At 42.8% G+C, this 15,731-nt stretch overlaps 1 protein-coding gene and 1 non-coding gene across 2 annotated transcripts in view; one reads left to right on the top strand and one right to left on the bottom strand.

Moving 5' to 3' along the window:
• The window catches only part of PYGB (glycogen phosphorylase B), a 54,272-nt gene that overhangs the window by 10,089 nt on the left and 28,452 nt on the right, over positions 1 to 15,731 (top strand). The window contains exon 2 of the mRNA XM_061209591.1: positions 7,963 to 8,064. Coding sequence (XP_061065574.1) covers positions 7,963 to 8,064 — 102 coding nt within the window. The remainder of the gene's footprint in view (positions 1 to 7,962; positions 8,065 to 15,731) is intronic.
• On the bottom strand, positions 13,490 to 13,562 carry TRNAR-CCU (transfer RNA arginine (anticodon CCU)). Its single transcript has one exon. It is a non-coding gene; the product is annotated as a tRNA-Arg (tRNA).

Raw genomic sequence — 15,731 nt, 5'->3', positions numbered from 1 at the left:
CAGCCTCCGTAGTTGTGGTGCATGGGCTTAGTTGCTCCGCAGCATGTGGGATCTTCCCGGACCAGGGCTGGAACCTGTGTTTCCTGCATTGGCAGGTGGATTCTTTTTTTTTTTAATTATTTTTAAAGGTTTTTTTTTTTTAATTTATTTATTTATTAATTAATTTATTTTTGGCTGCGTTGGGTCTTCATTGCTACGTGCGGGCTTTCTCTAGCTGTGGCGAACGGGGGCTACTCTTTGTTGCGATACGTGGGCTTCTCATTGCGGTGGCTTCTCTTATGGCGGAGCAGGGGCTCTAGGCACGCAGGCTTCAGTAGTTAGGGCACAAGGTCTCAGTAGTTGTGGCTCACAGACTCTAGACCGCAGGCTCCGTAGTTGTGACGCACAGGCTTAGTTGCTCTGTGGCATGTGGGGTCTTCCTGGACCAGGGCTCGAACCCGTGTCCCTGCATTGGCAGGTGGATTCCTAACCACTGCACCACCAGGGAAGTCCCAGAAGGTAGATTCTTAACCACTGGACCACCAGGGAAGTCCCCTGCCAACTTTTTATAAAACCTCTTGGGAGAACCCCAGAAATAGGCATGGCCTTCATGTGTGCCTAGAAGAAGGGAATGGCTGCTCAAAACATTCACTCACTCTCTCGGACAGCTGGGTGTTGTCGTCTCAGTGTGTTTTCACGTTGATTACTAAGCCCCATCTGGAGGGAGGTGTGGTACCGTGCCATGGGAACCCCATATAATAATAAATCAGTTCAAGTGTAGAGTAAATAGCGTCCAGGACGATGAAAAGTCAGGAGGAAGCAATGGGCCGTGAGCAGCAGTGACAGCGGTGGTGGAGCAGAGGGCAGCTCTGCAGAATCACTCGTTATCCTGCAACGTGTTTGTGATTTAAAGGACACTGGAATTATTTTTGTATGTAAGCATGTTCTTTCAATTTTTAGATTTAATATGTATGTAAAGTTTTCTTAAATTACATATTGAAAAATCTTTTAACATTTTATTCATTTTCTTTCTTCAGGAACACTAATTATGCAGATGTTAAGTATTCTTTGTCTACTGTATGGGTATTTTTCTCTCCAGTCTTCTTCGTGATTTTCCCCCACTTTGCTCACTTTTCCAGCCAGCTTTTTGTTTTCAGCTGTGCCGCTGTTTTGCATTCAGTGCTGCCTCCATTTCTGTGGTGGTTTTATCTCTTATTTATTTTACTTCTTTCCCATGCTTGGTTGAGTCCCTTTGTTACCTTATCAGTGTTTCTTGATGTCTTAGATGGGTCTGTGTTTATGGATTTCATGTGGCCCTTGGTAAATGTTGGTTGTTCTTTGCCTGTTGTATTTCCTGTCTGTTCTGTTTTTCTTCTCAGGGTGTAGACCCTGAGCTCCATCTCTGAGTGGAGGGGATTCTTCCTGAGCCAGTTGCTTGCAGCTGGATGATGGGGCAGGGCCTGCTGTGTGCAGCATGGAGGGAGCAGCCCCTCCTGGTTCCCAGTTTTGTGATGTGTGTGTGTGTGTGTGCACGCACGCGCACACAGGTGTGAGCGAGTGTGCGCCGTGGGTTTGAATGCATGTACACGTGTGGGTGTGTGAGTGTGCACGCATGTGAGTGTAAAGTGCTTTGTCCTTTCATCGGCCTCAGAAGGCAGAGACCAGCAGTGGACAGTCACCCTCATCCCTCCCCTGCAGCTGGTGGTGAAGTGGTCCAAGGGGCAGTTTCTGGCTGAGTTCTGCCTCCCTCAGTTTCCACCTCTGTTTTCCTAGGGTCAGTGAGTTTTAGGGAGAAGTGGGCAGAGACATTTTTATCCTACCACCTTTACAACTGGAAGTATTCTATCTTACATACAATATTTATTGAGATAAAATTCAGTTACCATACAATTCACCCATTTAAAGTGTACAGATTATTCAGTGGTTTTGGTATATTCAGAGTTGTGCAACCATCACCACAGTCAGTTTTATAACATTTTCATTACCCCAGAAAGAAACCCCACGCTTTTTAGCGGTTACCCACCCTAAACTCCCTGTCCGCCTGTCTTAGGCAACTACTAATCTACTTTCTGTTTCTGTAGATTTACCTATATTCCATATAAATGGAATCATACAATATGTGGTCTTTTGTGACTGGCTTCTTTCATTTAGCATAATGTTTTCTAGGTTCATTCTCACTGTAGCTTTATCAGTACTTGATTCCTTTTTATGGCCAAATAATATTCCACTGTATGGATATATCACATTTTATTTATCCATTCATAAGTTGGTGGACATTTGAGTTGTTTTCACCTTTTGACTATTAAATACAAGTCTTTTAGTGGACACAGGGTTTCATTTCTTTTGGGTATATGTCTAGGAGTGGAATTGCTGGGCCAAATGGTAAACTGTTTAACTTTTGAGGACCTGCCAGACTGGTTTCCAGAGTAGCTGCACCGTCTTACATTCTCATCAGCTAGTTTTCAGATCCTTGCTAACCATTTGTTATTATCTGATGGCTTATTGATCATAGTTGTACTAATGGATGTGAAGTGGCATCTCATTGTGCTTTTGATTTGCATTTCCCTTATGATTCATGATGTTAGGCATCTTTTCATGTGCTTATTGGCAATTTGTATTTTCTTTGTAGAAATGTCTGTGCAGATCCTTTGCCCAACCTACCACTGGGCTGTCTTTTTATTATTGAATTGTATATATATATTCCTGATACAGATCTCTTACCAGCTATGTGATTTGCAAATATTTTCTCCCAGAAGAACAGAGCTGGAGGTATCACGCTGTGACTACAGTCACAAAGCTACAAAGCTACAGTCATCAAAACAGTATGATACTGCAACCTAAATGTCCACTGACTAATGAATGGGTACAGAAGATGTGGTACATATATACAATGGAATATTACTCAGCCATAAAAAAGAATGAAATAATACCATTTGCAGCAACATGGATGGACCTAGAGATTATCATACTAAGTAAAGTAAGTCAGACAGAGAAAGACAAATATCATACGATATCACTTATATGTGGAATCTAAAAAAAAATGATACAAATGAACTTATTTACAAAAAGGAAACAGACTCACAAACATAGAAAACAGACTTATGGTTAACAAAGGGGTAAGGGGGGTGGGGGAGGGATAAGTTAGGAGTTTGGGATTAACATATACACACTACTACATATAAAATAGATAATCAACAGGGACCTACTGTATAGCACAGGAAACTCTACTGAATATTCTGTAATAACCTATAAGGGAAAAGAGTCTGAAAAAGAATATATATATGTATAACTGAATCACCCTGAAACTAACACAACATTGTAAATCAAGTATACTCCAATAAAAAAACAAAAACAAACAAACTAACAAAAACCAGTATGGTACTGGCACAAAAACAGACACATAGATCAGTGGAACAGAATAGAGAGCCCAGAAATAAACACACCCACTTAACGGGCAGTTAATCTAGGACATACGAGGCAACAATATGCAATGGGGAAAAGACAGTCTCTTCAACAAGTGGTGCTGGGAAAACTGGGCAGCTACATGTAGAAGAATGAAATTAGATCATTCCCTCACACCATATACAAAAATAAACTCAAAATGGATTAATGACCTAAGTGTAAGACCAGATACTATAAAACTCCTAGAAGAAAACATAGGCAGAACACTCTTTGACATAAATTTTTGCAGTTTTTTTTTTTATCTTTCTCTTAAGGCAAAGGAAACAGAATAAAAAATAAACAAATGGGACGTAATTAAACTTAAAAGCTTTTTTTGCACAGCAAAGGAAACCATTGACAAAACGAAAAGACAAGACCTACTGAATTGGAGAAAATATTTGCAAATGATACGACCAATAAGGGGTTAATATCCAAAATATATAAACAGCTCATACAACTCAGTATCAAAAAAAAAAAAAAAACTGATTGGAAAATGGGCAGAAGACCTGAATAATCATTTTTCCAAAGAAGACATACAAATGGCCAACAGGCACATGAAAAGATGCTCAAAATCACTAATCATCAGAGAAATGCAAATCAAAACCACAATGAGATGTCACCTCATACCTGTCAGAATGGCTATCATCAAAAAGACCATAAATAACAAATGTTGGCGAGAATGTGGAAAAGAGGGAACCCTCCTACACTGGGAACATAAATTGGTGCAGCCACTATGGAAAACAGTATGGAGGTTCGTTAAAAAACTCAAAGTGTAACTGCCTTATGACCCAGCAATTCCACTCCTGGATATATATTCGAAGAAAATGAAAACACTAATTTGAAAAGATATTTTCACTGTTTACAATAGCCAAGATATGGAAGCAACCTAAGTGACCATCAACAGATGAATGGATAAAGAAGATGTGGTCAATATACACAGTGGAATACTACTCATAAAACAATATACATCCAAAGAAAATGAAAACACTAATTCAAAAGTATGCACCCCAGTGTTCATAGCAGCATTATTTACAATAACCAAGATGTTGAAGCAACCTAAGTGTCCATCAATAGATGAATGGATAAAGAAGATGTGATATGTTTATCACAGTGGCATATTACTCAGCCATAAAAAGAAGAATGGATAGACTTGGAGGGTATTATGCTAAGTGAAACAAGTCAGACAGAGAAAGACAGATACTGTATGTTATCACTTATATGTGGAATCTAAAAAATAAAATGAATGAATATAACCAAACAGAAATAGGCTTGAAGATACAGAGAACAAACGTGGTTACCAATGGGGAGAGGGAAGAGGGGAGGGGCAAGATAGGGGTAGGGGATTAAGAGGTACGAACCCCTATGTATAAAATAAATAAGCTACAAGGATATATTGTACAGCACAGGGAAATATTTTATAGTAACTTTAAATGGAGTATAATCTATCAAAATTGTGAATCATTATGTTGTACACCTAAAACTAATATAATATTGTAAATCAACTATACTTCAATTAAAAAAAATTTCCCCTTTTGTGGGTTGTCTTTTTTACTTTCTTAATTGTATCAAATGTTTTAAATGTTGATGAAGTCCAGTTTATCTGTTTTTTCACTTGTGCTTTTGATGTCATGTCAGAAGAAACCATTGCCTAATCCAAGGTCACAAAGATTTACCCCTATGTTTTCTCTGAAGAGTTTTATAGTTTTGGCTCTTACATTTATGTTCTTGATCCATTTTGAATTAATTTTTTGCATATGGTATGAAAGAGGAGTCCAACTTTATTCTTTTGCATGTGGATATCCAGTTGTCCTAGCACCATTTGTTGAAAAGACTATTCTTCCCCACGGAATTATCTAGGCACTCTTGTTGGAAATCAGTTGACCATAAATGTGAGGGTTTATTCTGGACTCTCTGTGCTATTCCATTGCTCTGTGTGTCCTTCTTTATGCCAGTATAATCTCACTGACAGTAGTTTTATAGTAAGTTTTGAGATTTGTGTGAGTCCTCCACTTTTGTTTCCTTTTTCAAGATTGTTTTGACTATTCCAGACCCCTTGCATTTCCATCTGAATGCTAGGATCAGCTCGTCACTCTGCAAGGAAGCCAGCTGGAACATTGACAGGGATTGTGTTGAAGTTGTAGAACATTTTGGGATTATTGCCATCTTCACAACGTTAAGCCTTCCAATCCATTGACATGGGATGTCTCTCCGTGTACATGGGTCCCCTGCCTGTGTATTTTGCAAGTTGGGGGCCTCTTTCTACCTGGCCCATCCTTTCAGGCTGCTTCTTGGTTCTGAGGAGAGTAGTTTAAGAACAACTACAGTGAAGTGTGAAGTGATGGTGTGAATGCTGCTGGAAAAACCCAAAGGGCAGCACCACTAAAACGGCTCTTGGCTGGCAGACGGCCACCAGGTTTCCTCAGATGTTTCTGGTCAGCTGCTGGTCAGAATTCTAAACAAGGTATAAGAAAGCACCTTCAGCGTGTCTCTGCCCAAATGGTGGGTTCCGAAGCTGCTGGTGCGGGGCTCAGCAGGTCGCCCTCTGCAGGTGTCTCCGTGAAGTGCACAGGCCCCAGCAGCCCTCTAGCCACCTGAGGAGAAGGAATCCAGGCCTTTCTTCTCCCTGCATTCTGCAGCCCATAGGGAAATAGATTTTTTAGATTGTATATTTTGGAAATTTTATAGGAAAGGTCAAACCGTAGCGCAGCCAACACTCTCCCCTGGATTCACACCTGAGACCGAGATGTGCTCTCTCGTCATCGTGCACGTGCACAGCTCACAGACACACACCTTTTCAAGGCCTGGTTTTGCTCTTTTACTTTTTACTTAGAGGCAATATTAGATTGACAGAGGGTTGCAAATAGAGTGTAGCACGCCCACGTCCCCTTCACGGCTGCCCGCAATGGTAACCTCCTGAGTGACCACAGGTATCAAAACTAAGAAGTTAGCTCTGGCTCAGCACTTCCTGTCAGTTCTTCCTCTGATGGCCTTTCTCTGTCCTGGACCTAATCCAGGGTCCTCAGGGCATTTAGTTGTCCTCCTTCCTTAGTCTTCTATCTGCAGTGGTTGTTGGTCTTTCCTTGTCCTCTGTGACCTTGACAGATCTGACGGGTGCTTTTCAGGCACTTCCACAGATGTCCCTAACTTTGGGTCTGACCGATGCTTCTCACCGTCAGTCTGGGGTTGGGAGTTTTGGAAAGAAAACCATGGAGGCGAGGTCCCCTTCTCATGACAGCACATCACCCGACCTGTTACTGGTGAAGTTAACCTTGATCATGTGGGGAAGGTGTCATCACAATCCAAAATTGTGAGTTCGCAGTTTTCCCTCTCCAGACTATTTGTCGGAAGGGAGCTGCCATGACCAGCCCACCCTCAGCGGGAGGGGGATTGCGCACCACACCACCTCCTGGAGTAAAGGCTACCAGAGAATTGGGGGGCATCTGCTAAAACCACCACGGTGATTAAGATTATTTGGGGGTAGACACTTGGAGGGCTGTGCAGAATATCCAGTCAGTCCCTAGAGCCACGGTGGTCACCTGCGCAGCTGTTGCTGTGCTGTTCTCATGGTGGTTTTCCATTCCTCCCATTCCTTCTGCGTTTATTAATCAGAATTCTTCTGTAGGGAAGTGTTTTTCCCTTCTCTCATCAAGGCCTTACTCTTTTTTTTTTTTGAGTTCTAGTTTTATTTTATTTATTTTTTTGTCCGTGCTGTGTGGCATGAGGGATCTTAGTTCCCCAACCAGGGATCGAACGTGTGCCCCCTGCATTGGGAGCGTGGAGTCTTAACCACTGGACCTCCAGGGAAGTCCCAAGGCCTTACTCTTGACAGCTGGAGGCAGCATGGAGCCATGTATGAGAGCAGGACTCTGCGGGCCAGATCTCAGCTCTGCCACCGCCTCCCGTGGCCCATTGGGTGGTCGTGTGGGCAGATGGCACCAGGTGCGGGAAGTGTTGAACCCTGCGTGGCCCCCAGCGAGTGTTGGTGGTCGTCACCTCGTTTTCACGGAGGTTTACCTCTCAGTCCCCCAAAGCCAGGAAACAGTCAGCAGGTGGAAGTAGACGTGTCCATCCGTCTATCCCATTGTGTTGACCGTGCTGTTTGCACTGAGTGCTTAGTGCAGGTATCAGAAGCTGTTCATCCTGCAGGGCTGTTTCACCCTGTGTGAGCGATGTGGTCTCCTCCTTGAGGGCGTGGCTGGGAAGAGGCCCCGCCAAGCTCAGACCTGGCTCTGTCTGTCCTGGGAGTCTGTTCCCCACTACTGCCCCGCCCTGCCTCCCTACCTCAGGCAGCGGTTTGTTTCCATCCCCCTGGGGACTCCAGAAGGGCAGTGAACAGACTACTTTCGAAGGGCCCCCACTAGGAGGGCTGCCCCTGGAAAGCTGAGGTTGGCCAAGGCTGAAGGGAGTGAGCACATTTTAGGGATGTGCAGGTAAGTGCAGGGTTGACTGAGCGAAGCCCCTAAGAAGGTCTACTCGGCACCAGAATCTTCTCGTGTGTGGGGTGGAATGCACAATCTAAGATGCTTCCTTTTGCTTCCTCAGCGCATCTACTATCTTTCCCTGGAATTCTACATGGGCCGCACACTACAGAACACAATGGTGAACCTGGGCCTTCAGAACGCCTGTGACGAAGCCATCTATCAGGTATGGGTCCTTGGGGCCAGGCTGCTAGGTGGCCTCTCGTGGGCACTGAGTCTTAATCCAGGCCCTGCAGAGGTGAGCGCTGCCGTCTGGGACGGGAGAAATGGCTCGGGCGTCGGGGAGAATGGGTTGGTGGGCGACACTCCTGCTCAAGGGGAGAAAGCAAGAAGTGGATGGGAGGGCTTCCCTGGTGGCGCAGTGGTTGAGAATCTGCCTGCCAATGCAGGGCACACGGGTTCAAGCCCTGGTCTGGGAAGATCCCACATGCCGTGGAGCAACTGGGCCCGTGAGCCACAACTACTGAGCCTGCGCGTCTGGAGCCTGTGCTCCGCAATGAGAGGCCGCGATAGTGAGAGGCCCGCGCACCGCGATGAAGAGTGGCCCCCGCTTGCCACAACTAGAGAAAGCCCTTGCACAGAAACGAAGACCCAACACAGCCAAAAATAAATAAATAAATTAATTAATTAAAAAAAAAAAAAAGAAGTGGATGGGAGCTAATGCACTGGAGGGCAAGGACTGGGGTGCGTTGTGATGCCAAGGCTTGACGCTTCTAGACCTTTGCACTCCGTACCCCAGCCCAAGGCGGGTTTACCACGTGGCAGAAATGGCTGGTATCATCCCATTTCTCTCCACTTTATTGAGCCAGTGACCCACCGCCAGCTCCCCTCCCCCACCCCAAGACACTGGTCCTGCCCTCTAGTTATAAAATTGCCCTTTCTCGCCTACTCAGAGTAAACACTGCCTTTGCCTGAGTGTTCGTCTTTGACAGCTGTTCACTCAGAGGCCTCACCCTTTCACAGTTGATTTGCAGTTTTAGGGCAGAGCTGGAATTGGCCATGTCTGTTTACTGTCTGTGTACCCCCTCTGTGGACACTGTCTCCCTCCCGCAACGGATGCTCAGTGTAGGATTTCTAGAGTGTGAATGGGCAGCACCCCTGCCCTTTGCACGTATGTGGAAGGGTCCTCACCAGAGTCGTTCCTTCCCCCAGCACCTGCCCCTGCCTTTGCTTTTGTTTGGTTTTGGTGTTGGGGTGGGAGGTGCTCAGGGGGCTTTGTTGGAAGCAGGGTGGTGTGAGCCTCCTGTAGCTGTCAGGTCCTGGCATCACAGGGGCTCCCGTCTCCCCTCCAGGACTTAGGGGAGCCAAGCATCTGGGGCAAGTGGTTTCAGTTGGCACAATAAAAACTTGGAAAAAAAATTGACTCCCCCAAATAGGAACCTTAGGCTCACAGTTATCTAAAAAGATGGAGGTTTTCCTCCCAGGTGATTTGTCATTTGAGTTTCATTTACTGACTGTGAATGTTAGAACATGTCTATAAGGACCACAGAACAGTGGAATTTACAGTCGTATAAAGCATTTCATTTTTTGAAACATTTTCTCTGTATATAATTCTTAACAGATAGTAAATATTTTAGGGAATGTTTATACCATAAATATGCATTATCTGTTTGTAATGTTTTTAAAATATTTACTTAAAATGGCTGTTTATTATTCCTGAAGCCAATTTTTTTTTTTTTTTTTTTTTTTTTGGCCACACTGCAGGCTTGTGGGATCTTAGTTCCCCGACCAGGGATTGAACCCTGGCTTTTGGCAAGGAGAGCACAGAGTCTTAACCACTGGACCACCAGGGAATTCCCTGTTTATAATTTTCACTACACAAATAAGATGTTAATTGTAGAAACTTAGAAAATACAGGGAGGCATATATCTTTTTAAACATTGTACATTTTTTTTCCTAAAAATGGTATTTCACTTGCCATTTAGCTTTTAATTAAGCTTGTGTTTGAAAAGTTTCCATGATGACAGAACTTGAGCATCTTCAGGCACACGTTTGCCTGGCCTTCCTTCCAGGCACAAGGCGGGTACCAGATGCTGTGGGTGGGACTGTCAGTGATCAGGGCTGGAGGCCTCCTCCCTCCAGGCTCCCCAGTTACAGTGCAGTGTCAAAAATAAAACATGCTACCCCTGCATCACCCAGGGCTAGTTCTGGGAGCTGGTTACACTAAAAACTAGAAATTCAGAAGAAGCCACTATCTCCTGATTGAGCTATCAAGGACACATTTAAAATTTTTTTATTGTAGAAAAGTTTATATATGGAAATTGAGTGACTCTTTTTTTTTTTTTTTTCCTTTTTTGTCTTGGTTCGTTTTTTTTTTTTAATTTTATTTATTTATTTATTTATTTATGGCTGTGTTGGGTCTTCGTTTCTGTGCTAGGGCTTTCTCTAGTTGTGGCAAGCGGGGGCCACTCTTCATCGCGTTGCGCGGGCCTCTCACTGTCGCGGCCTCTCTTGTTGCGGAGCACAGGCTCCAGACGCGCAGGCTCAGTAATTGTGGCTCACGGGCCCAGTTGCTCCGCGGCATGTGGGATCTTCCCAGACCAGGGCTCGAACCCGTGTGCCCTGCATTGGCAGGCAGATTCTCAACCACTGCGCCACCAGGGAAGCCCTGAGTGACTCTTATGATGAACTTCTTCCACATACCATCACCTGGCTTCACCAGTCCTCAAGCCCAAGTCATGGCTGGTCTTGTTTCCCTTATGCCCCCACCACTCCCAGATTGTTTAAGCCAATGTCAAATATAATATTTCACTTGTAAATATTTCAATGGCTATTTTTAAAGATAGGGTCATACCATTATGACCTCTAAAATATTAACAATTAATTCTTTAATATCAGTTTTTCAGGCAGTGTACAAATTTCTCTGATCGCCTTAAAATTTTTTTAAATAGTATGTTCAGAAACTTAGTTGCATTTGGTTAATATATGTCTTAAATCTCTCTTAATCTATGAGCGTTTCCTCTTTTTTAATTTGTCTGCCTTGCAGTGTATTTGTTGAAACTGGGTTTGTTCTGTAGAGTGTCCCCAGCTTGTGTTTAACCTGCTGCATTGTCCAAAGGATGTCTCAGCACTTCTACTCGACATTGTACTGATGGAGCTGGGGCATTTAGCCAAGAAAATGAAATAAGAGGTATCCAGATTGGAAAGGAAGAAGGGAGGCTATCTCTACTTATAGATGACATGACCTAGAAAATCCTAAGGAATCTAGTAAAAATGTATTAGTACAAATGAATGGGTTCGGCAGAGTTGCAGGATAAAGATCAATATACAGAAATCAGTTGTATTTTTATATACCTGCAATGAACAATCCTAAAATGAAATTAAGAAAACAATTCCATTTAAAATCGCATCAAAAATAATAAAATACTTAGGAACAAATTTCCAAAAGAGACACAAACTTATGTTCTGAAAACTATAAAACATTGTTGAGAGAAAGAAAACCTAAAAATGGAAAGACATCCCCTGTTAATGGCTTGGAAGACTTAATGTTAAGATTGCAGGGACTTCCCTGGTGGCGCAGTGGTTAAGAATCCACCTGCCAATGCAGGGGACACGGGTTTGATCCCTGGTCTGGGAAGATCCCACATGCCGTGGAGCAACTAAGCTCGCGAGCCACGACTCCTGAGCCCGTGTGTCACAACTACTGAAGCCCATGTGCCCTAGAACCCAGGCGCTGCACCTACTGAGCCCATGCACCGTAACTACTGAAGCCCACTCACTCTAGGGCCCACGTGCTGCAACTACTGCAGCCCGCGTGCCTAGAGCCCGTGCTCTGTAACAAGAGAAGCCACCGCACCACAACGAAGAGTAGCCCCCGCTCACCGCAACTAGAGAAAGCCCACGTGCAGCAACAAAGACCCAAGCTGCCAAAAAAATAAAGATTGCAAGACTCCCCAGACTGATGTACAGACTCATTGCCGTCCCCAGTAAAATTCCATTTGGCTTCTTTGCAGAGATTGACAAGCTGATTTTAAAGTCCAGATGCAGATGCAACAGATCAGGATTAATTAAAACATCTTGAGAAAGAAGAACAAAGTTGGAAGACTCACATTTCCAATTTCAAAACTCACTACAAAGCTACAGGTGTGGTCCTAGCATAAGGACAGACAGAGCAGTGGGATAGAATTGAGAATCAAGAAATAAACCCTCACATTTATAATTGATTTTTTTCCCAATTTAAAAAAATTGAGGTAAAATACACATAATGTAAACTTACCATCTTAATTGTTTTTAAGTGTACAGTTCAGTGGTATTAAGTGCATTTATATCATTGTGCCACCGTCACTACCGTCCATCTCCAGAACTCTTTCATCTTGTAAAACTGAGACTCTATATCCATTATATACTAACTCCCCATTCTCCCCTTCTCCCAGCCCTTGACCACCACCATTCTACTTTCTGTCTCTGAATTTGATACTCTGGGTACCTCACATAAGTGAAAACATACAATATTTGTCTTTTTGTGACTGGCTTAATATCTTCAGGACTCATCTATGTTGTAGCATATGTCAGAATCTTTTTAAGGCTGGATGAATAATAGTCCACTGTATGTATATACCACATTTTGTTTATCCATTCATCTGTCCTTGGACATTTGGATTGCTTCAACCTTTTAGCTACTGTGAATAATGCTGTTAAACATGAGTATGCAAATATCTCTTCAAAGCCCTGCTTTAAGTTCTTTTGTGTGTATATATAGAAGTGGGATTGCTGGGTCATAAGGTGATTCTGTTTCGCTTTTTGAGGGACCACCATACTGTCTTCCAGAGCAGCTGCACCCCTTTATATTCTCACTAACAGTGTAAAAGGTTCCAGTTTCTCCACATCCTCACAAACACGTATCATTTTATTTATTTCTTTTTTTTTGATAGTAGCCATTCTAATGGGTGTGAGGTGATACCTCATTGTGATTTTAATTAACATTTCCTTAAAGATTAGTGATGTTGAGTGTCTTTTCATGTGCTTATTGGCCATCTATATGTCTTCTTTTGGAGAAATGTCTATTCAAGTACTTTGTCCATTATTGAACTGGGTTGCTTGGTGTTTTTATTGTTGAGTTTTAGGAGTTCTCTATCTATTCTGTATATTAATCCCTTATCGGATATGTAGTTTGTGCAGATATTTTCTCCGATTCTGTGGGTTGCCTTTTCACTCTGTTGATAATATCTTTTTTAAAAAAATTATTTAATATTTATTTAGGGACTTCCCTGGTGGTCCAGTGGGTAAGACTCTGTGCTCCCAATGCAGGGGGCCTGGGTTCTATCCCTGGTCGGGGAACTAAATCCTTCATGCATGACGCAACTAAGAGTCTGCATGCTGCAACTAAAAAGATCCCACATGCCGCAACTAAAGATCCCTCATGCCACAACGAAGATCCCTCGTGCCACAACTAAGACCCAGCACAGCCAAAATAAATAAATTAATTAATTAACTTTAAAAATGGTTAAGATAGTAGATTTTTTAAAAATTATTTATTTATTTATTTATTTGGCTGCGCTGGGTCTTAGATGCGGCACGCGGGATCGTTGTTGCCACGTGCAGGATCTTCGTTGCAGCATGAGAGATCTTTAGTTGCGGCATGCGGGACCTAGTTCCCTGACCAGGGGTCGAACGTGGGGCCCCTGCATTAGGAGCGCAGAGTCTTAACCACTGGACCACCAGGGAAGTTGCAATAATGTCTTTTGATGCACAAAAGGTTTTAATTTTCATGAAGTCCAGTTTTGTTTTGTTGCCTGTGCTTTTTTTTTAATAAAAATTTTTTTATTATTATTATTTTTATTTTTTATTTATTTTTTTTGGCTGCGCTGTGTGGCATGTGGGATCTTAGTTCCCCGACTAGGGATCGAACCCGCACACCCTGCATTGAAAGCGCGGAGTCTTAACCACTGGACCACCAGGGAAGTCCCTGTTGCCTGTGGTTTTGGTGTCATATATGGTCAATTGATTTTTTTTTTTTTTAAAGGAAAAGTGTACCAAAACAATTCAATAGAGAAAGAATAAATAAACGGTGCTAAGACGCTTAGACATCTACTTGCAAATGAATGGAGTTGGATCCCTACATCACACTACATATAAAATTAACTCAAAGTGGATCAGAGGGCTTCCCTGGTGGCGCAGTGGTTAAGAATCTGCCTGCCAATGCAGGGGACACGGGTTCGAGCCCTGGTCTGGGAAGATCCCACATGCCGCGGAGCGACTAGGCCCGTGAGCCACAACTACTGAGCCTGCGCGTCTGGAGCCTGTGCTCCGCAACAAGAGAGGCCGCGATAGTGAGAGGCCCGCGCACCGCGATGAAGAGTGGCCCCCACTTGCCGCAACTACAGAAAGCCCTCGCATAGAAATGAAGACCCAACACAGCCATAAATAAATAAATAAATAAATAAATAAAATTGAAAAAAAAAAAAAAATGGTCCACATCAAAAAAAAAAAAATCTTTAAAAAAAAAAAAAAAGTCGATCAGAGACCTAAGTGTAAGAGCTAAAAATATAAAATTCTTAGAAGAATATATGCGAGTACATCTTCATGATTTGGCAATGGATTCTTAGAAATGACACCAAAAGTACAAGCAGCAAAAGAAAAAAATAGGTAAATTGGACAAAGGACATCAAAGGACATTATGAAGAAAGTTAAAAGACAATCTACAAAATGGGAGAAAATATTTGTAAATTATAAATCTGATAAGCGTCTAGTATCCAGAATGTATTAAGAACTCTTACATCCAAATAACAGAATGACAGACAGAAAAGTTGCTCAGCGTTATTAATCATCAGGGACATGCAAATCAAAACCACAGTGAAATACTACTTCACACCGACTAGAATGGCTGTAATCATAAAGACAGAGAACAAGTGTTGGTGAGGATATGGAGAAATTGGAACCCTCATATGCTGCTATGTTGAGAAGCTAGTGTATTAAATTAAGAATACGCAAATTATGGCCAGCTGAAAGAGGAGGCACAAGCCACCCACGTGGGGTCGGCATCCATGCTCCCACTTTGGGGAAAGACACACCCTGGGATCACTTTGATTGAAGGTACAGTTGCAATACACCCACATAAAGTAAGCAAAGTCACAAGACTTGTTGCTTACAGAAATGGGGGTTGGGGGGAAGGGCAGTCCTCTGTCCCAGGTTGCCAGCAAGCAGGAGATAGAGAGCAGGGCAGTAAGCACTTAGTACTTACAAGGTGGTTTCAGGCCCAACTCTAAGTGGTTATTTTAAAAGGTTATTTTTACTGGGAAAAGCAAAGTGGGAACGTTGGTTGGGAATCCTCAGCTTGAGTCCTTATCTAAATGCCCAGACTCTGAGTGTGAGCAGGGCTGTCATACTGTAAAATGCCGAGGCAGCAACTCATCATCACATCTGGTAGGAAAGTAAAATGGTGGAGCCACTTTGGAAAATAGTCTGGCAACTACTCGAAAAGTTAAGCATAGAATTACCGTGTAACCCAGCAATTCCACTCCAAGGTTTATATTGAGAAAAATGAAAACATACTTCTAGTGGGGGGGGAGGGATAAATCAGGAGTTTGGGATGAACATACACACACTACTGTACATAAGATAGATAACCAACAACGACCTACTGTATAGCACAGGGAACTCTACTCAGTATTCTGTGATAACCTATATGAGGAAAGAATCTAAAAAAGAAGGAATATATGTATAACTGAATCAGTTTGCTGTACAACTGAAACTAACACAACATTGTAAATCAACTATACACGAATAAATTAAAATTTAAAAAAAAGAAAACATACATCTATACAAAAAATTGTACATGAATGTTCATAGCAGCATTATTCATAATAGCCAAAAGGTGAATACAACCAGGTGTCT

The sequence above is a fragment of the Eubalaena glacialis genome, chromosome 13 (assembly GCF_028564815.1).
Source record: "Eubalaena glacialis isolate mEubGla1 chromosome 13, mEubGla1.1.hap2.+ XY, whole genome shotgun sequence".
NCBI lineage: Eukaryota > Metazoa > Chordata > Mammalia > Artiodactyla > Balaenidae > Eubalaena > Eubalaena glacialis.
Note: the sequence above shows the minus strand (reverse complement) of the source record. Positions and strands in the feature narration are given on the sequence as shown.